We start from the raw sequence: 20,246 nt of genomic DNA on the forward strand, positions 1-20,246 counted from the left end.
GAATGATCCCAGCTCGTGGATCAACTCATATCGTATTTTCAGCTATTTTACAGGTTCGTGGAGACGCATACGGGTGATGACATGACTAACCTTGGCCACGATTGCATAGTCGCCGCCTCTGTCGGGGTAATATACGATTGGGGTGAGTAAGACTGAGTGTGACAGAACCGCTGACATCCTTATCGTATTCTCAGTCCTCACGTTTGGACAAGAGGTAGGTCGATTCATTACTGGTGTAGCCATCTCACTAAGAATAGAACAATAGGTTGAACTCTTCTGGGTGAGCAGATTCCGCCGTGGCGTAAAACTATATTCAATTCATAGCAGAAGGGACGTCGGTCCCTGATGACCGTTCTGTATCTCAGCGTATGTAGCTATGTTTAGACATGCTTAGCAAGTCGTGCTGACGCGAACACACCCTAGATACGCTATGTTGGAATAGGATATGTTATGTATGTATGAAAGGCTAGAAGATTGATATTGTGCTCATAAGCGATCTCTCACAATCAGCCTCAAGATGCTGAGTATGTCATTCTATATTCACTGTGTTTGTTTCTTCTGACTTGCAAGCATACAGCTAATGTTCCGACAATTGCACTTACAAGTTCAGTGAGTGCTCCGCGCCGATGGCTTTTATTCCCACTGAACTTCCATGTAGGGGTGAGTGAGATTCTCGACCAACGTGTCGGTTCAATATAACGACTGCTATAGTTGTAAGTTTGTTTTGAGCGTGTGATCTTTCGAGATTCGTAACTAATGCTGGATTTTTCAGGCCGTGTCATGTATATCATACTGGAAAGTACGAATGAGGTCGTGGCTGTGATGTTGGGTGGTAAGCTATACACCTCCGTGATATATTGACTTGACCAAAACATCATGCAAGTCATCTTGATCGCTCGGCTGAATGCCATGTATCAGCGATCCAGAAAGATGCTGGTGTTCCTTGTTATCATCTTTCTGGCCATCAGAATCGCCAATGCAGTGATGGCCGCAATGTCCTTGATGCATATTTCCGTGGGTAAGCTTGAATTATGGACAAAAGACTTGGCTGCATCACGCTCATTGACAAATACCAGAGGAAGTGGCTCTCTCCGGCACCTATGGATGCTCGACTACCTACGTGGGAAATACCATACTTCTATATGCCATCACCTGGATACTCGACATTGGATTGGAGTTCCTTCTGTTGGGTCTCATGCTTAGGATTGCCGTAAAGCGCTTGCGTGAACTGCGACAATACTCAAAAAGTGGTATTTTTGGGGACTGTTGCACGGTGTTAGTAAAAACTCACCTGTGTTATTTTGCGAGGTGAGCTCGTGATGTAAAAATAGTTTCCTTTCCGCTGAAGTTCTGCACATGCCAGTTTTGTTGCAGTTTCTTGCTTCTACGTCGGGTTTTATTCTCCGACGCTCTCAAGGGTATGTTGGTTTGTTGTCGATCTTCACATGCGGCCATAATTCACCATCTTCGTAGAACCTGAGTTCTGTAGAAACTCAAATTTATCTTGGTGTTGCGCAAATCTTCCAGTTTGCGCAGATGTTTGTGATGGGACCACGCCTGATCCTTAGTGTTCGAGGTCATCATGCCGAGGACCTAGCTGGCCCTGAGCCGGATCCAACAACCGCTCTTACCTCAATCAGTTTCCTGAAGCACGCCCACTTGTCAACTAGCGGCAGCGTGGAGATACTCGATGTAATTGATATACAATAAGCGGGAAGTCTGTAGGGAGAGAACTTGTCTTAGTTTAATGTATTCCAAGTCTCGTCGCAGAAGTTATCTACTGTACATGTGTAACATAAGTAGGCTTGGTCGATGTTGTCGCTGTGATACTTATTTGGGTTATTTGGTGTTGTGAAGTAAATGTTTGCGTTTGTTGGGTCGCTTGAGCTGGATGTGCGCTCCTCAATCACTGTGGAAAGGAAAGCCCATGAATTTAAGTAGGAGAAACCGTTGAAAATCAATAGAGAGAGCCACTGAAATTAATGAGGTAGCGCAATGAATTGACGGCCATTGAATCCCCCGAAAAGACAATGGACATCAGTGGTTGAATCACTGATTGTTGTTGACATGGCCACTGAATTCAATGCGGTAAATCACTGACTTTCGATGGTGCGGCCACTGATTATTGACGACATAACCATTGAATTTGATAGGGTATATGTATTTAGCACAAGAATGTGGTACCACATTATGTATTGAGCCTGGGTGCCCAACAGTACATGAAGGCATTTCACGCAGCATAGTTTGCCATTGGCAAGGACTGAACATGTGAACCCAAGACCTGCAGTGATGAGAGGTGCATCATTGTTAACCGCTAGGCCACAGGACCATTTCTATATATCAACAATAACGCAAATATATCCAAATGTTATATGACAGTGCAATGCTAATATGTCCGAGGAAGAATGAAAATTCCACCAAGTCAGTTTCACTAATGAAATTCATATCACACACCATTGAGATTCATTGGCTGATCCGTCACATTTTGTTGTTTTCTCCATATTATTTCATAGGTTGTGTCCATTTTTTTTTGGTGATCCATTGAAATTCATGTGTCAAACCATTAAAATTCATTGGCCTAACCACCACATTTTATTGTTTGATCAATCGTATTTCATAGTCACATATCATTGTTTACACCACTGAGTGCTCACACTGGCAATGAAATCTATGATATTAGCCGAAACAATGAATACACTTGCTGGGGGATTCAGTGTTATGCACATGGAGGCTCATTGGTTCAGTGCTCAAACCACTGAAATTCATTGTTTCTACTTCCCACAGTGCAATGTGAGTGACAACGAGTACGACGGGCACTTTTCTTCCGTTTAATTCGCCCTGAATTTTGCTGTGAATGTCGAGCAACGCTTGCACATGAAAATTTCTACTCGGCGCGCAAAGCAGTATCTAGTCAAGCGGCCACTGCCCTAGCCAGATATTTCTCCGATCTGCCGTTTTTAATACTTCTTTTGGCTGTTCCTTGGGCACTAGTGTACGGTCAAATAGAGGGGTGTAAATTTACAGGCGTAAATTTACACCTGTAAATTAGCGTTAATCAGCATGTGAATCTCGAAGGGCATTTTGGGGGTGTAAATTTGGGTGAATTTGGAGTTTGCCAATCGGGCGTCTCCGTGGTGGTGAATCTGTGAATCTCGCAAAATATCTACACTGGCTAGGCTAGGCCATTAAATGGAAAACATTCGCAACCATGAATTGTGAAATGAGAAATAAGCTACAGTTACTATCTCTTTATGTTCAAAATCTCCCCGAAACCATTCCTTTGATTCTAATGTGAGTAACATTTTTTCGCATGTTTAGTTCTCAGTCTCATAATGACTACACAGAAACTAAAAACACCATACAAACCTCTCGTCAAGTGGCGTGATATGGAATCCACTATCCTTGGCAAGCGGTCCGCTGAAGATTTGCCTCCTGCTGGTCAAATGCCTCCTCCACCTGAAGCAAGGACAGTGGACTCGGACTCGGACTCACTGGCAGAAGAGTTTGACGATGGCGCAGATTGGTTGGATGCTCCAGCTGCTCTTTCAGAGTTTAGGACAGCGGAGAAAGATTCGTTCGTGCTTGCGGCATCCAGCGGTATTGATTTGGTGCACCCTACCTACATGAACTACTTGATTCAGTCGGAAAACAACCTTTACAGTCGGGTTCCGCACCAACAAAGAAGGCCGCAAAAACCTTGTCTCCGTCCGTCCCTGACCCTTCTGCTTGGGACGAGTGGAAAGTTGACTAACTCACCTAATTCACTGTAATTCACGGTACATTTGACCTGATTCACCTGTAAAATAGCGTTAATTTACAGACATGTTAATTTACGGTAATTCACAGTGGTGAATTTGAAGGCCTCTGGGCGCACTGTAAATTTACCCTGTGAATTTCGGACAGTTCCAAATTGACCGTACACTATTGGGCACAGAGGAAGGATCGTTAGTACTCCATGCAAACTCAACAGCATCAAACACCCTATAAGCGGTGTCTCTAAAAGAAATCAGGTATTCCTTCAGGATTGTACAGAAATGTCCCTTTAGAAATAAAATTTGCTTATGCCTCATTATTTTTCCTTGTGTTTGCTGTTGTCCTCAATTTAGAGCGATTGAAATTTCTTATGTTCCTTAACGGGCTTATGTGGCTTGCAACTTGAAGTGGAATAAGGCAAAATAAGCACACCGATGTTTTCCTGATAAGTTCAACTCTCCTGTGTATTCTTTGTAAGACTACCCTCACGCTACACACATCGATTTTGTTCTATGACAGGGAGTTGCCAGTGGATATGACGAATGTATGTACTTTTTGATCCAAACTGTCACGGTACTAACCAGCGTGTACATGAATTAGAAGAACTTTAGGTTATGGTTTTTCACTTGCAAGTAGAGCGGGTTTTAAGACGTCAACTTGGGTAGGTGCTGTAACCGCTGTTCAAACCTGTGTGAGATCAATGGAATTTAAACACAGTGTCAGGGTCAGTCCGTAATGCGCTCAACACTGATTTGTGATGTTTCAACAACTTCGTGACTACGGCACTGGTATTTTTGGATTGGCACGTTCCCTTCCTTCTTCCTTGCCAGGCTGAATTCTTTGCCTTGCTGAAATACTTCCTTCGGTCAATCAGATATTGTCTATTGAATTTCACTTCGACAATTCAAGCGCTGGATGGTAGTATATCAATCACGAGCACAATCGGCATACATCCACCAATTCCAACGCTGCCTCTCACTCCCATCCTTTATCACTATGACCCTATTCTCGAATGATCCCAGCTGGTGGCCATTCATTAACTCATACCGTATTTTCAGCTATTTTACAGGTTCGTGGAGAGACATACGGATGATGATGGTGATGACATGACTAACCTTGGTTGCGGTTGCACAGTCGCTGCCTCTGTTGGGGTAATATATGATTGGGGTGAGTAAGACTGAATACTATGAAAGAACCGCTGACATCCTTATCGTATTCTCAGTGCTCACGTTTGGACAAGAGGTAGGTCGATTCATTACTGGTGTAGCCATCTCACTAAGAATATATCAATAGGTTGAACTCTTCTGGGTGAGCAGATTCCAACGTGGTGTAAAACTGTATCTAATTCGTAGCAGAAGGGACGTCGGTCCCTGATGACCGTTCTGTATCTCAGCGTATGTATCTATGTTTAGACATGCTTAGCAAGTCGTGCTGACGCGAACACATCCTAGATACGCTATGTTGGGATAGGATATGTTATGTATGTGAAAGGCTAGAAAATTGACATTGTGCTGATTACCGATTCTCACAATCAGCCTCAAGATGCTGAGTATGTCATCTTATATTCACTGTGTTCGCTTCCTCTGACTGGCGGCGTACAGCTAATGTTCCGACAATTTCAATTACAAGTTCAGTGAGTTCTCCGCGCCGATGACTTCTATGCCCACTGAACTTCCATGTAGGGGCGAGTGAGATTCTTGACCAACGTGTCGGTTCAATATAACGACTGCTACAGTTGTGAGTTTGTTTTGAGCGTACGATCTTCCCAGGCTGATGACTAATATTGTGTTGTATTTTTAAGGTCGTATCATGTACATTACACTGGAAAGCACAAATGAGGTCGTATATGTAATGTTGGGCGGTAAGCTATACACCTCTGTGATGCATTGACTTGACCAAAACATCATGCAAGTCATCTTGATCGCTCGGCTGAATGCAATGTATCAGCGATCCAGAAAGATGCTGGTGTTCCTTGTTGTCATCTTTCTGGCCATCAGAATCGCCAATGCAGTGATGGCCGCGATGTCCTTGATACATATTTCCGTGGGTAAGCCTCAATTATAGACTCGAGACTCGGTTGCATCACGCTCATTGACAAATACCAGAGGAAGTGGTTCTCTCCGGCACCTATGGGTGCAAGGTTGATTATGTGGAAAATACCGTACTTCTATATGCCATCACCTGGGTACTCGCCATTGGATTGGAGCTCCTTCTGTTGGGTCTCACACTCTGGATTGCTGTAAAGCACTTGTGTGAACTGCGACGACACTCAACAAGAGGTGTTATTGGGGACTGTTTCACGGTGTTGGTGAAAACTCACCTGTGTTATTTTGCGAGGTGAGCTCATAATGTGAAGGTAGTTCCCTTTTCCGCTGAAATTCTGCACATGCCAGTTTTGTTGTAGTTTCTTGCTTCTACGTCGGGTTTTCTTCTCCGACGCTCTCAGGGGTATGTCGATTTGTTGTCGATCTTCACATGTGGCTACAATTCACCACCCTCATAGAACCTAAGTTCTGTGGAAACTGAATTTTATCTTGGTGTAGCCCAAATCTTCCATTTCGCGCAGTTGTTTGTGCTGGGACCACGCCTGATTCTTAGCGTTCGAAGTCATCATGCCGAGGACCCAGTTGGCTCTGAGTCGGACACAATGACCACTATTGCTTTCTCGAAGCGCGTCCCCTTGTCGACTAACGGCAGCGGGGAGATACTCTAATTGATATACAATGAATGGGTAGTCTGTAGGGAGGGTATTTATCTTGATGTATTCTGAGTCTCGTCGTGGTACTTATCTACTGTACATGTGTAACATGCTTGTTCAATGTTGTCGCCGTTATTCAAATTAGTTGGCGTTGTGAAGTAGACGTTTGCGATCCTGTGATCAGTGCTGTATATCAACACGTTTGTTGGACTGCCTGAGCTGGACGTGTGATATATATGCTATGCTACGCAGTAGTACTAATGACATAAGGTAAGAATAAGAAGTAGTGGCAAGCGCGTAACTAATACAAAAGGGGCGACAATGGCAAGTAAACATATACTCATTTAATAACCGAATCTCCAACACATATATAGGTATTTGGAACAGTCATCCTGCGATGATAGTGACTTTCCCGATATACTCAGGAGGGGCGTGGTCGTAGACTCAGCCCACTTGTGACGACTCCGCGGACCTGCGCGGACAGTTGTTTGATGTGAAGAGCCCGGACCACGTCGTCCAGGAGGGCTCTGAAAGGTGACGTAGAATGGCCACCTCCAGACGACCGCTGCGGCAGCTCTCCTGCATCGGAGGCGCGATACTGCGCCATGATCCGGAAGATATGTTCGCGGGACTCATCGAGGTATTTGTCGTGACTCAAAGTGATGCAAGTATGTTTGGCGATGGAGTTCAGTTGAGTCCGAAACGTCGACGAATTTTCGGACCACCATCTGTCGATAGTATGAGTAGCAGGACTGGGCTGCTGCTCCTCGAAGTGAGTGACAACGAGTACGACGGGCACTTTTCTTCCGTTCAATTCGCCCTGGATTTTGTTGTGAATGTCGAGCACCGCTTGCACACGAAAATTTCTACTCGGCACGCAAAGCAGTATCAAGTCAATACTGCCTTGACCGGATATTTCTCCGATCTGCCGTTTTTCATGCTTCTTTGGCCGTTCCTTGGGCACAGAGGAAGGACCGTTACTGCATGCAAACCCAACAGTATCAAACACCCTATATGCGGTGTCGCGAAAAGACATCGGGTATTCCTTCAACTCTCCCGTGCAGCGTCCGGCGTCGATCGATGTACCCGCGACACTTTTCCTAGATAAGAGATTGACAAGGGAGCTTTTCCCAGAACCAACGGCCCCGGCAATGACGACAGTACACTGGACTCATCAGTTAGTGACACATGCCGTCTGAAACTAAAAGTATAAGATACCTTTCTGGTCGACGAATCGACGAGGACAGGTGAGTCGTTGCTATCTGGCATCGAGGTGGTTGACAATAGAGGTGATAGCTGCGCCACGGTGGACGTATTGCCAATTCGTGAAGAGGTGCCTTCATGTGCATCAGCTGGTTGCGACACCTGCGTGTAACGCCACACATGTCGATGAGATTAGTATTTGAGAAGTAGTTGTGATTGACAGAACTCACTGAGCGGGTTGAGTATGACGATGGAGAAGGGGAGACGGAAGGAGAGTTGCCGTCTCCTTGAGGGTGTAGATGACTGATTACATCTACGATTGGTTCTTGGATGTGGCTTGGTATCTCCGGATCCAGCTTGTGCAGGGTGACCGAAGGGGTTGTCTGCGACGTCTGTGTGTAAAGCCACACATGTCACATTTGATTAGTATTTGGGAAATATTTGTAATCGACAGGACTCACTAAGCAGGTTGAGTATGACGACGCAGAAGGGGTGTTGGTAGGAGTGTTGCCGTCACCTCGGGGATGTAAATAACCGACTGCATTTGCAATTGGTTCTTGGATGTGGCTTGGTATCTCCGTATCTAGCTTGTGCAAGACGATAGTGGGGATATCTCTATTTGATGCCTTTGTCATTGACTGCCGGATGGGAGCTTCAATACGTAGCTCCTCTTCGATAAAAACCACGGCATCTTGACTTGATGGCCTGCTGCCAACTTCGACTGAAGTACACTTGCAGATAAACTGTTTGCGCTCTTTAGAAAGATGGTCGTGGGAAGGAAAGGGCATCGACTTCTTCGCGTGATGAGCCCCGACAATAGCTAGATTACTATAGACATAGGTGTACCATGGAAGCTTTTCTGTGAAGACCTTTCCAGCAGTCGGTGAGCTCCTCGTTAAGACGGCAATAGTCGAGAAGCGCCTACATTAAGCATTACACAGCCAAGAGAATAAATGTCGCTGGGTACATTCGGTATTAATACCGGCGGCTCATTGTCGACCGCTGAATCCATTCCGGTAGGTTGGCTTGTCGCCTCTTCTGCCCCCAACAGTTCTGGTGCAGCAAATCGCACTGCCCCTGGTCGTGCTACGGAGAGTGAGAGGCAACTACCAGCCATGCCGCCAAGCACATTCGATAACCCGAAGTCGATTAACAATGCTTTTCCACTTTCATCAAGGACAACATTAGTCTGACAGAAAAGGGTGCTTAATGTTATATGTCTTGTATAACAGACACGCCTCTTACAGTTGTGAGGTCGCCATGGACAATCTTTCGAGAGTGTACTGCAAAAGCCTGGTTATATACAACAGGATGAGTGATAAAATGATAACGAACGATATGCCAAGCCAATAGTAACATCTTTGATCTGCGAGATATTTGAACAGGTTGTGTAGTGGAACAAAGAAATACGCACCAAAGTCAGTTTTTTCCTGCAAGGTATGTTTCCTTCATGATCCCGGAGATAGAGTGCAAGTGTCCCGCCTCCCATCCAGGGAGAGACCATGGCGAAGCCCTCTTCTGTAAATCCCTCCGCAATACCGAACAAAGGGACGATATTTTCATGTCTTGCTGCCATCCATAATTTCATCTCACGGCATGCACGCTACAGTTAGACGTTATCAACAATGTTTCGTGTAAGAAATGAAAGTAAAGGTCAACCTTCTTGGAAACATGTATCAGGACCTTGACGGCCACCTGCGAAATGTGAATACCAAAGGCGGTGTCGATAATGAATAAACCTACCAAAGCCTCTGGCGCCTCTGCCCGCTGCATTATGCACTGAAAAACCTGTCCATAGCCCCCCACAGCTGCCGGAAATTCCTTCACTTTGATGAGCTGTTTCCTCGGAATGATGGGACACTCGATAGTAGATGCGGAAGCCATCGAGTGCTACGACGGGCTACGGCAAGGAGAGAGCGCAGTCCGAGTGGTAAGATCCCGATATCAGAATTCGACGAACATCGAAGGAGCCAGGATATATATAAACTGAGGTGAAGACCGTAAGGCGCCACTTGCTGTAGTAAGATGGACTTTGAAACAATCCACCGTCACCATCATGATGCATCGTTGTTGATTAGCGGTCATATCGACAGACAATGCAAGACAAGCTGAAGCTATTTGATTAATTCCAGGGCACGCTATATACCTCATGCATTCCATGTACTTGGCCATAATTTAGTAGCCTGACAAAGCTTGAATTCATAACACGAGGATAAATACCTACATGGGCCTGTACCGGCTACAATACTTCTGCCGTCATAAGCGCCGGCAAGAGAGTCAGGCGGTAGTGAGACGTTCGCAAACGTCACAAGACTTCTCTAGCTGAACGTTCCACCCGTGTCCCATCACGGTATCAGTCTGCCACCAACTTGAAGGGTCAGAGGTCCATTTGCCTCAAGGTTTTGAAGGGGCTTGGGCTGCGATTCGGGCAGTGTAGAAAAGACACTCGTCCAGAGTGGCTTGCGCCTGATAGAAGGGCCAATTATGAAAAGAACTTGGTGCTGCCTTCCGCATACACTATAGGATCAAGATGGAATCTGTGGCTCAGTCCAGCATTCCTGTACAGAAGCAAAGTTTTACCCGTTACGGATTACTCGCCGGGAATTACCGGCACGCAACTTGAACAGTGCTTGCCGGCTGAAAATCCAAGTTGTTGTGCCGAGCCTACCTCAGAAAAAAACTCAAGATATCTTTGTCCAATTGTATGTGCAGCTATAGTACTAGTCATACCCGTCGCCTCGTGAGCTAAAAAAATGGCTCAGCGCAATTGACTTCTTCAGTTCTCGAAGCCGTGCTCACCAGCATGGAATGTGACGCCATCCAAGTACCCGGCGAACAACTTGAACGCCTACGGGTTCTCTGATGTCAGTCACTGTGATACTGGCGCCACCTGTACAGTGCAGACTCAGCATGTCCAGTGGCTTCGGACCAGTACCCTCAAATCGCACAATTGAAATGTAACGGCCGTGCTCGAGTCAATTGTCCTTCACGGTTAGTGGTGATAGGGTCCGATCGTCTGACTGACATGCAGTCGTGCCTGTTGTGTTTGTCACTCAAAGACGCATACTGTCTGCACAGGACCCTGTCAATACGCATGCTTAGGTGAATCTCTCTGCAAGCAAGAGTTCAAGGAAACCCTGCAACTGCAAGACGGAGAACAGGGGCCCAACTTGCATCCGGCAGATCTAGAAGGCACTGTTGGCTCCCCATGCACAGGATGGGCTAATGTCTTATTCCTGGTCGAACGCCATGACCAAAAAGTAGGGTCAGTCTTTTGTAATCTGCTCGGTCGACAAACTAGGCCTAAAGAGCCCGAGTCATTTAGTAAATTTTGATTTGTCATGCTCTAGCCTGAGCCTCTGTCGTCTTCATATTCAATGAACTCTGAATATTGGCAGTTTTTGTCAGTCAATCAAAGCATGGATTTTGCGACCCACAAACCCTTGATTCAAGTTAAACTCGGACTCGGACACAACCAATGCGGTAATTCTGGCAGCCCTTCAAGTTTTTATTGAATCCCGCTTTTTACTTTAGAGTGGAGTCCTTTGCAGGATATATGACCGGACATTTTCTCGTCATAAGTTTTCTTCCGTTAAACCCCTTCATTTTTGTTCTAGACTAACCTAATGTTGACAGCACATACAATATAATAATACGAAGTGAGTGTAATTGAGAGCAGTAAGCGGCCCTGATTGTATTGAACTCAATGTACTGCAATCACTAAAATCCGCATCAGGATATAAGCTAATATATGCTTTTATGGGTTATGCATAACCTCATGTATCAGGTAAGACGAGATAGCTGCCCTCCTTTTATTGGTCGACCAAGGGAGACTGTATTAGTAGTTAGTAACGGTGTGTACGGGAACTGTCACATCCTAAATTTTTCATTTGAGTTGAATGGATGACCTGACACCAAAAGCGTAATTAGCACCTGAGACGCTGTGAGTATCCATCAAGGCGCCTCGAAACCGTGCCATACCAATAAGCGACCTTGCTCTTGACGCACGTTCAATAATGACGCGCGAGAAGTACCCTGACAAACACACCCTAACCTCGCTGAAACTTTGTATGCGCATGCACACACCCAACTATCAGCAGGCCCATAACCACACTACGTGACGCTGGGCTTCTCGTTGCCGACACTACACATGTGCGCAAGCCTCCAGGTTAGCTCCCACTTTCACCCCTTGAACACATTTCTGTTGTTCAAAGAATATCACGTCTCAGTGCGAATTGCGTACGAATAAGAGGTACCGGCGCAAAGCAGCTTTGATTCGACTTTGGAGGAAATGTCCTCAGTGAGATGGTATGGATATTTGGTTAATACTGACATACCACACGTGTTGCATTGTCTTCCTTCGCATCTTAATCCCAACAAGTCAGACGTCATTAGCCTCTCACGGAAAACGGACCTCTCAAATACAACCACGCGCTCAAGAAATTTGTTAATCAAGTCGATGTTTGCGGTACCTGCAACGTCGCTGAGGTGCACCTTTTAAATCATTAAGACCGCTGGTTCTAAAACAGCCTCCTTAGCCCACTCGAAACATTATTCATTTCCAATTTGAGGTAGATATTTGAGTAGAAATATCAAAAACATGTTCAAGTCTAAACGGGGAACAAGCCTAGTTCCTCAGCCAGAAACCCCAAGGTTGAAGGACGGGACGAGGAGTGAATATGGTGAGATATTAGTTTGTTACGGCCTGTCTATTTGTGAAACCGTGACCATTCCACGTATTCCACGTCCAGCTGACGAACGAGGGACCAGCCCCTGCGGGATTAACAAAGATAGACGTTTCAATCGCATACGACATATAAACGGTCAAATCATCTTCAAGGACTGACACATGTAAAAGCCCCAGCAGGGCCGGGGGTTCCCCACGCTGGGACACAGGGGCCCGGACACTGGAGACTGTTGTCCTACATAGGGTACAAGGACAGAAATTTGATTCCGAAAAAGTACCTACGGTAAGCGTTAAACGGCATGCCGCAGGAGCACATACATATATACTACCGCCACTAAATAATAGCACGGTCCGAGAACCACGCTGTCAGCGCAGCACCTGAGGCAGGTTTGTGATGACATCATCCCGACGACTAGTATGAGCTCAAGCTCCACAAAGACGAGGACTGCGTTTCTACTGTTGATTAAATTTCGTAAGCAAAAATCGCACCGAGCACAGAGCCTGAAGAGAAAATTCTCAGGAGAATTTTATCGGTAGATGATATGAAGATGGTGTACATAGTGCAGTGGCATAGCAGTAAAGCTCAAAGTAGCCCTGCCTAGATGACACAAGAACTGGCTGATGAGCCCGCTGTGCACCGTTTCGCGTCATAATTTCCGTCTGATGTCATACCTCTTTATTCAGTGTCGATAATGTGATGCGGTAGTCGATGTTCCAAGTCGCAAGGACGCAGGTGCTCCGATTTCTGGTGACAAAGTTTCCCATCCTCGTCAACAGCTTGAACAGTGTCCCTCCTGTATAGATCTACGGTGGGGGCGCCCGCTCGCGGAGTAATTTTAATTTGATCTCACATCTGTGTAGATACTAGCTGATGCCATACGAAGCTATGAGGGCCGGGTTGTGCGATGATCGGTCCGAGAGTAATTGGCTGTTCGTATGATGTACATTTGAATCCGTGTCACTCGGGATCAAGGCCGACTATGTGTACGAGTACGACACATAAGTAGGCTTTAGAAGCTGCAAGACAAGTGCCTGTTGCAGGGACGCTGGCACCCGGACTGATATATCCCCTTCTTCTCGCGCTCACGGGTACAGATACCACTGAAGGGGGCCACCCTGGGGACCTTACCGGTGACTCTGACAGCGTGTTGCCGCTGTCAATTTCATTGGCGCTCAACGACTGTTTTAATGACATCATCACGAGGTTTCGCGGGAGTGGGTGTCGAGAAAGGGTGAGTAGATTTGGGTTGATATGGGTAGATGAAAAAAGTGCTTCAATTGGATAGAGATAGCCCTGGGTAGATGATACCATCGGAAAGTCATCAGCGATATAGGTAGGAGTGACTAGGATAAAATTTGAAGTCAATGAATTTCGTAGGTGAAAATCAGGAACATCGGAGTTTGAAAACTTCTTGCCACGTGGGTGTATATGTTCTTCAAGGATTGTCAAGCAACTGCCTTCTCCGGTGAACATGTCATCTTCATTGGGTTTACATATTGTAGACCCAAAAATTTTAAGCGATCAAGTAGGAGATGCGTGAGTTCTCAATCATTCTGCTACTAGGAGAAGGTTAATAACGGATAATAATCAGTTCTTCAATCATACCACCCATGTCTCTCACAGCTCCACCTTCTCGACATAAACCTACAATGTCATCCATCTCCCAAGATAATCTTTATTCTAATCTCGCAACTTTCACTTTCGGTGAAGCTCGCTCAACTTCATCAGGCGACGAGTCATCAGACGCAATCAGCCCACTCACTCCAATAACACGCCCAGGCGCTGATAGAACCCCTCGTCCATCCGTTTCAACTTTTAGCAGTCATCCTTCACAGGGTCTAGGACGCACAGTTTCAAGTACCTTTCCATCATCTTTACGCTCTTCAAGATCATACAGAACAGAACACACAGATGAAGAAAGCAGTGAAGATCCTTCATCGCCCGATCTCTACCCGAGACGCGGCTTCCAAAGAGGTCGTCTGATCTCAGACAACGTCAGCCAGCACACATTCGGTCATCCAGCAGTACGCGGCTCAACCGCCTCAATCACTTCCTCCCGTTCAAGCTCACGTCTAAGTCTTCGCTCAGACCTTCAGTTTAGCAGTGACGAGGAAGTAGAGATCGCTTCATACGACGGAGGCTCCTCACCTGTCACTTTCGCCCGTGACCTCGATAACATCGACGAGAATGAGAATAGCCCTGTCTTCCATCCTCGTCCCCTCTTCGCGGAGCGCCGTCGTGGCAGCCTCCCAATGGCAATCCCAGGCGCCATATCAGATGCAGTCAGCAATCGCAGCCGTGAAGACAGCATCCTTACCATCCGTCGTCCATCTCGCAGTCTCGACGACGATCTCATGCCTTTCCACAGCGAAGAAGATCCAGCTGCTGTCGCACCACGCAGCGAACCCCTCACCCGCGCTGATTTTCGTTCACTCGAGGCCCAGGCGCAACAGCAGCAGTCAGAACCAGATACATGGGAATCCGGCTGGGATCTGTCCTATGTTCTCTCGAGAAAGAGTGAAGGAAGCATTCATTCCGTCCGATCGACCGCTCAGCTCTCCTTTCTCGCTCCTGCACGGAACAGCACCAGCATAGGCGAACCCTCCTCTCGTCTCTCCAACATGTGGGGCAATAGCGGACGCCGTACCAGCACCGGCACACTTCAAACCACCAATAGTGGCGAAGATACCTTTGCCAAGCACATCGGCATGTACGACACTCAAAACCAGTGGGCTTTTTGTAAGGAAAAAGCAGACGCTCAGACCGTCCCCACCATACGCCGTCCGAATGCCCAGGCAGGCGCCTTAGTAATTATGGACAAGGTAAAACATACCATGCACCCCGGCACACAAGAGATATGGAGGAGCGGGAACGTCGGTCGATTTCGAGTCGACAGACTTGTCTTCAAACGTATGTCCTTTTTACGTCCTCGTCATATATACTGAGATCCTGCTACCAGCATCCACAGCAGACCCTGCCAAAGCCGCCCAACAACGCATCAACATTCGGCATATCCCCGATCCCTTCATCAAGGGTCCAAAGACAGGCGGTCCGAGCACCGTCATCCACAAACATTCTCGCGCAACTGCATTCTCCATATTTCGCTCTTATTCGCTTTTTACGTCTAAACGCGCTGGGCCTGGATCTCGCAATATCCATATGCATACAAGTGGGGGAATCATGCTCGCGCCGAAGAAAGTGCAAGAACAATATACGAGTACGAAAACGACAAGTAAACTCATTACACATGGGTTACTCGAGGATAGATCTCGCAAAGCCATCGGCAACGGAAGCAGTGATAAATCACGTCGTGGTACTCTTCTTGAAAAGGAAAAACGGCGGGAGAAGGACAAAGAAGACGCAAAGAAAGCAAAGGGGAAAGCCAAGGAAAAGAAGAAAGAATCGAAGAAGAATAATGACCGTGACCGCGCGAGTAATCCGACAGAGAGTACGGAGTCGAGCGCAACGACGAGTAGTACGGGGAGCATCTGCGCTTCTCCTGTGACATCTGCCCCTGTGCGAGCTACGACGTCCAAGATCATGTTTGCGCCTTCGATCGTGCCCCCTAGGTCCCCTACAAAGACTCAGTCTACGAGCGGGCCGTCATCACCAGATACCTCATCAACATTCGATCACTCCTCCAAGAAACTCCTGCAGTCTGAATCCTCGGCAAGCGTAGCGACCTCGCACATCCGTGGCCATCGGGACAGCATCGACTCTGACGAACACCTTCCCACACGTACGCCGCACGCCGAAGCCTTCGGCACCCTCGACCCCAACGACATCGAGCATCTCCGGCGCGCCCAAAAGCCCACTGACGGCAGCAGCAGCTTCGCGAACCGCATATTCCGACGCTTCCGCGGTACTAACCGAGTAGACAACATCACTCAACCAGTTGCAACACCCCAAAGCGCGTATAGTCCTCCATGGATCGTCACCGCTGGCAGAGACCAGAATGAGGAACATGTACGTGTGCTCACGGATCTGAATAATTCGTTTAGGGATGTTGGGTTGTTGCATACGCAACCGAGTCATAAGACGGGGAAGAGTACGGGAACGGGAACAGGAACAGCGAAGAAGAAAGCGGTGACACACGATATTTTTGACTATGTCCCAGAGGACTCGCTTTATATGCTTCTGCCACTTTGGGCAGGGGAGACAGATCCGGGTGTTGGGGGTGGGAGCATCATGACGGGGAGTAGCGTGGTGGGGATTGGCAGCATCAGCGATGGTAGCACCGCCTCCACCTCCACGACTGCATCGGCCGCTACGACAGCCACAAGCGCCACACTCGTCACAATCCCCGAAGACCGCCAATTCCTCCTCGTTTGGTACGTCCCCTTCGAAGACAAGAACAAAAATTCTCCCTCCTCTAATTCCAACTCCAACTCCGCGTCCGCATCTGCCAACAAGAAAAAAGTGAAACAAATGCATTCGACGAGCGACACTAACATCGAATCCAACCAAAAGAATGTTTATTTGAGAAATTTTCGGGTTAATGCGCGGTTGGTGGGGTATGATGAACTGAGGGGGACGGGGATTAGGGTGCCTAGTGATGGGTTGGCGATTGCGGGGCCTACTTTGGATGTTGGGGTACGGACTCGGGAGGAACCAGAATCACAGCTGGGACTGGGTCAGACTCAACTCGGACCACAGTCGGAGACGTCGACAGCACTAGGACTGGGAATCGAAACCGTCATCTGCATGTGCAGCTCGCGCGAAAACGGGTTTCATTTCCAACCTGAAGGACTGAGCAGGCTTGGGTTGTGTCTCCAAGAAGAGGTGGCGCTGCCTGCTGCTAATAACCCTCGGGCTGTTTATCTGGAGATTCCGACGTCGGAGATGAGGCATTTGTTGACGCCGGTTGGGAGGGCTGCTGTTGAGATGGTTTGGTTGGGGTGTTTGGCTATCACCAGTTTTGGGCCGTATTGAGGTGGGAGTGTATTTTTTTTCCTTGTATCGTTCTGTATCCGCGTGTCCTAGGGGCTGGATTTATTTATATTCCCCTTCATCTGCATCTTCCTTTCCCTTTTCCACTCCATCTGAATCCTTATATCCTTGTCTCAAGTATCGTTCTGATTTTTTTATCCTTGATCATCCCCCCCAACTGTCTCCATATACAATCTCACCGCATCATCATACCATGATTTCCCTAGATTCTTTAGTTGTATACTATCATACAGATACTATGGCTATGGCTAAGCATTCATTCATCCAGTTTTGCTTCTTGCTTCTGAGCTAGTGCATACTTATATTGCTATTTTTCGTGTTCGCCTACTTACATAGAGCGGCTCTACGACGGTACTGGAGGTTGTCTACGGGGCTGTTATGGTGCTGGAGATCGTCTGCAATACCGCCTTTTTGAAGATCATAGATGATACTTTTGATGATATTTAATCACTTTGTATACCTACTTACTTGGTTTTTTTTGCAATTGTATGCATGGAATGGATTGAGGTTGATTGTATGTGATGGATGTCGACTTTGGCGTTTTAGTCAATCGTGGGAGATTTGTGCTCCGAGTCCTTTCTTTGACTTATACTTTAAATTTAATTCCTGGACTGCTGAGGCTGCTGGTCGCGCTCAACTCCAGTACACTATCGCCTTTTCCATCCCATGCGGCATGCTAAACGCCTAGCGTCTCCCAATTGTGCTGTCTGTCAGAGCGACAGGACTTGATCTGTGAGGAAACCTTTTGAGTTAAGCAAGACAACGAAAGTCACTTGCAATCGTTTAGGAGAGGGCCGCCAAAGTCGTCTATATGATACAAATGTAGAATGCAAACAAGTGTCTAAACTCTATGGTGAGTGCTGCTATTAAATAATTCCGAATAACAATATTCTGATGAACCACCCGGGTACGCCAGATCTTCGACTTCTAAATTCGACCGAAATCCCAGTCCTCCAGCAGGCAGCACATCTTCGTTTGAAGGTCGCATTGTCTAAACTGCCAGCTGATCTCAAAACGTTGGTGGCGGAGGTGGCGAATACAGTCCCACACCCAGTTCTGGGAGTTCCAGCGGGGATCGTGACGCGTGATCGGCACGCTTGCGAGATGACTCTCGAACAAAGCCAGCTTATGGGCGGCTACTCTTCCAATAGTAAAACTTCCGCGCCAGTCATCGGGATTCACGTGTGGCTGGTTGCGTCTGAACTCCATGGTGTAGGTATTTGTGTTTCCTATGATGTGGTACATGTTCCCAATACCAGGACCCGTCGGGATATAGATAACCCAGTGAAGGGGATAAGGCCGAAGGTACTCTTTCTGGCCTCGCCAAAACTGGACGACTTCGACGTTGTAATACATAGCTGGGGCAGACATATTTGGAGATGACTATGGGACTTGGTCAGTTCTGTTCGCCGAGTTTCGTATTCTGTGTACTCACCAAAAGGGCAGACGAAGGAGAGGTGAGGAATGGGTGAGTTTGAGTTTCGAGCTCATCGATGACCTGGATTTATATCCAAACGGTTGTGGAGTTTGGTTTCGGGGACAATGAAGTGTGGACACGACATCGAGCACGACACGTCCACCATTTCCCGAAGAGAGTATGTTGTGCTTTGGTGAACCACAGATCGAGTGATTCACAATGACTTCGCCACATTCAAAACTGCAGGTGGATGCTTACTACGCTGTGTCATTGTCACCAATCATCCTGTGATGGAAGACATCAAAGCTTAACGTGATTTATTGTACCACACGCAATTGTTCTAGGCCTCGAGACAGACTCCGTGCGGTGGCTCGTTGAAGCCCTTTGTAATGGCATTCTTATGTTTTGTCAATCAATAAACTATCTGTACCACACAGATTCACATACTCAAATTAAGGGATCGAACCACCCAGACTTTCATTTGAACAGTCAAGGTGCAGGAGGAGCTCACGTGTTTGTTGGACATCAGCTGTGGGTACGAGAATCACTTGAACTTGTTTCAAGAAAACTATATAATACTTTATACCGACACGACAGAGTATAAGTTCGGCACTGCAAATGTTTAGAGCTGCATATACAGCCTATAGGCCTCATCCAAGTACCCTACTGCTCGAACATGGTTTCAAAGTAAATGTCAGGAGGGACGGAGCACGAGTGCAGCTAGATGAAGCTCCCCCGTCCAGGTCAGATGAGGCGGCACATTTTGCAAATCCGGTTGGAAGACTGGTGGCAAGGTCGTTAATAACGTGAATCAGAGAGAATGGCCAGGGGGACGCAGTGCGAGCGCTGCCCGGTAGAACTCGATGGCCTCATCCAAGTTAGACAGAGCGCCCTGCTGCTTAAATTTGTCACAAAGGCTGACGGCAAGGTTGTTCATATGTTGGATCGAAGAGCATGGTGAGGTGGACAGAATATGAGTGCAGGTCTGTGGAGCTCGATGGCATCTTCCAGTTCAGACAGGGTTCCGTGCCACTGAAATCGGTCACGAAGGCTGGTGACAAGGTTGTTGATATATTCCAATTGAGGAATATGGACAAGGGGACACAGTGCTAGGGTGGCAACGTGGAGCTTGATGGCCTCATCCAGGTCAGACGGGGAGCCCCGCCGCCTCCATCTGTCATGAAGGCTGATGGTAAGTTTGTTGAGAGTCGTGGATCGACCAGGGTGACCAGGGGAACGCAATGGAAGTACAACTCTGTAAAGCTCGATGGCCTCACCCAGGTCAGACAGGGCACCCTGTTGCTTGAGTCTGGCTTGGAGACTGATGGCCAGATTATTCAGATACATTGACTGATCAGAAGAGCCAGAAAGACCCTCCTGCAAGATCGCTGAGTCGTCATCGCTTGACATCATCTGCCATGCTTTGTACTGAAAATCATAAAGTTCAATAGATAGGGCAACGAATATCGAAGCAGGATTGAGCGGCGCGAAGTTATCTAGATGAGATTACAAGAACACAAGCTCAAGGTCGAGCGTC

At 47.2% G+C, this 20,246-nt stretch overlaps 5 protein-coding genes across 5 annotated transcripts; 2 read left to right on the top strand and 3 right to left on the bottom strand.

Annotated features, from left to right (window-relative positions):
- Window positions 1-3,122: 3,122 nt before the first annotated feature.
- F5891DRAFT_1032363 (uncharacterized protein) lies at window positions 3,123-3,747 on the top strand (the record flags this gene model as incomplete). The annotated part of the gene is made up of 2 exons (XM_041361660.1): window positions 3,123-3,615; window positions 3,660-3,747. Coding segments are annotated over 2 exons (301 nt in total), but the record flags the coding sequence as incomplete, so codon positions are not given.
- A 3,125-nt stretch (window positions 3,748-6,872) lies between these two features.
- Window positions 6,873-9,538, bottom strand: F5891DRAFT_1188434 (kinase-like domain-containing protein; the record flags this gene model as incomplete). Its single annotated transcript, XM_041367009.1, has 10 exons — window positions 6,873-7,616; window positions 7,670-7,816; window positions 7,885-8,046; window positions 8,116-8,523; window positions 8,580-8,843; window positions 8,900-8,937; window positions 8,990-9,020; window positions 9,069-9,257; window positions 9,314-9,349; window positions 9,398-9,538. 10 exons carry the CDS (start codon window positions 9,536-9,538, stop codon window positions 6,873-6,875), a joined length of 2,160 nt encoding a protein of 719 aa, XP_041226101.1.
- A 4,414-nt stretch (window positions 9,539-13,952) lies between these two features.
- On the top strand, window positions 13,953-17,274 carry F5891DRAFT_980123 (uncharacterized protein; the record flags this gene model as incomplete). Its single annotated transcript, XM_041376972.1, has 2 exons — window positions 13,953-15,252; window positions 15,302-17,274. The coding sequence occupies 2 exons, from the start codon at window positions 13,953-13,955 to the stop codon at window positions 17,272-17,274; spliced, it is 3,273 nt and encodes a 1,090-aa protein (XP_041226102.1).
- Window positions 17,275-17,875: 601 nt separating this feature from the next.
- F5891DRAFT_1032378 (uncharacterized protein) lies at window positions 17,876-19,129 on the bottom strand. The gene is made up of 3 exons (XM_041361661.1): window positions 18,739-19,129; window positions 18,209-18,687; window positions 17,876-18,145 (listed from the first exon to the last, which is right to left on the bottom strand). Exon 2 carries the CDS (start codon window positions 18,661-18,663, stop codon window positions 18,220-18,222), a length of 444 nt encoding a protein of 147 aa, XP_041226103.1. The 5' UTR covers window positions 18,664-18,687; window positions 18,739-19,129; the 3' UTR covers window positions 17,876-18,145; window positions 18,209-18,219.
- A 513-nt stretch (window positions 19,130-19,642) lies between these two features.
- F5891DRAFT_1188437 (uncharacterized protein) lies at window positions 19,643-20,119 on the bottom strand (the record flags this gene model as incomplete). The annotated part of the gene is made up of 1 exon (XM_041367010.1): window positions 19,643-20,119. The coding sequence occupies one exon, from the start codon at window positions 20,117-20,119 to the stop codon at window positions 19,643-19,645; it is 477 nt and encodes a 158-aa protein (XP_041226104.1).
- Window positions 20,120-20,246: the final 127 nt, after the last annotated feature.

Source organism: Suillus fuscotomentosus (genome assembly GCF_016647785.1).
Source record: "Suillus fuscotomentosus strain FC203 chromosome Unknown F5891scaffold_26, whole genome shotgun sequence".
Lineage (NCBI taxonomy): Eukaryota > Fungi > Basidiomycota > Agaricomycetes > Boletales > Suillaceae > Suillus > Suillus fuscotomentosus.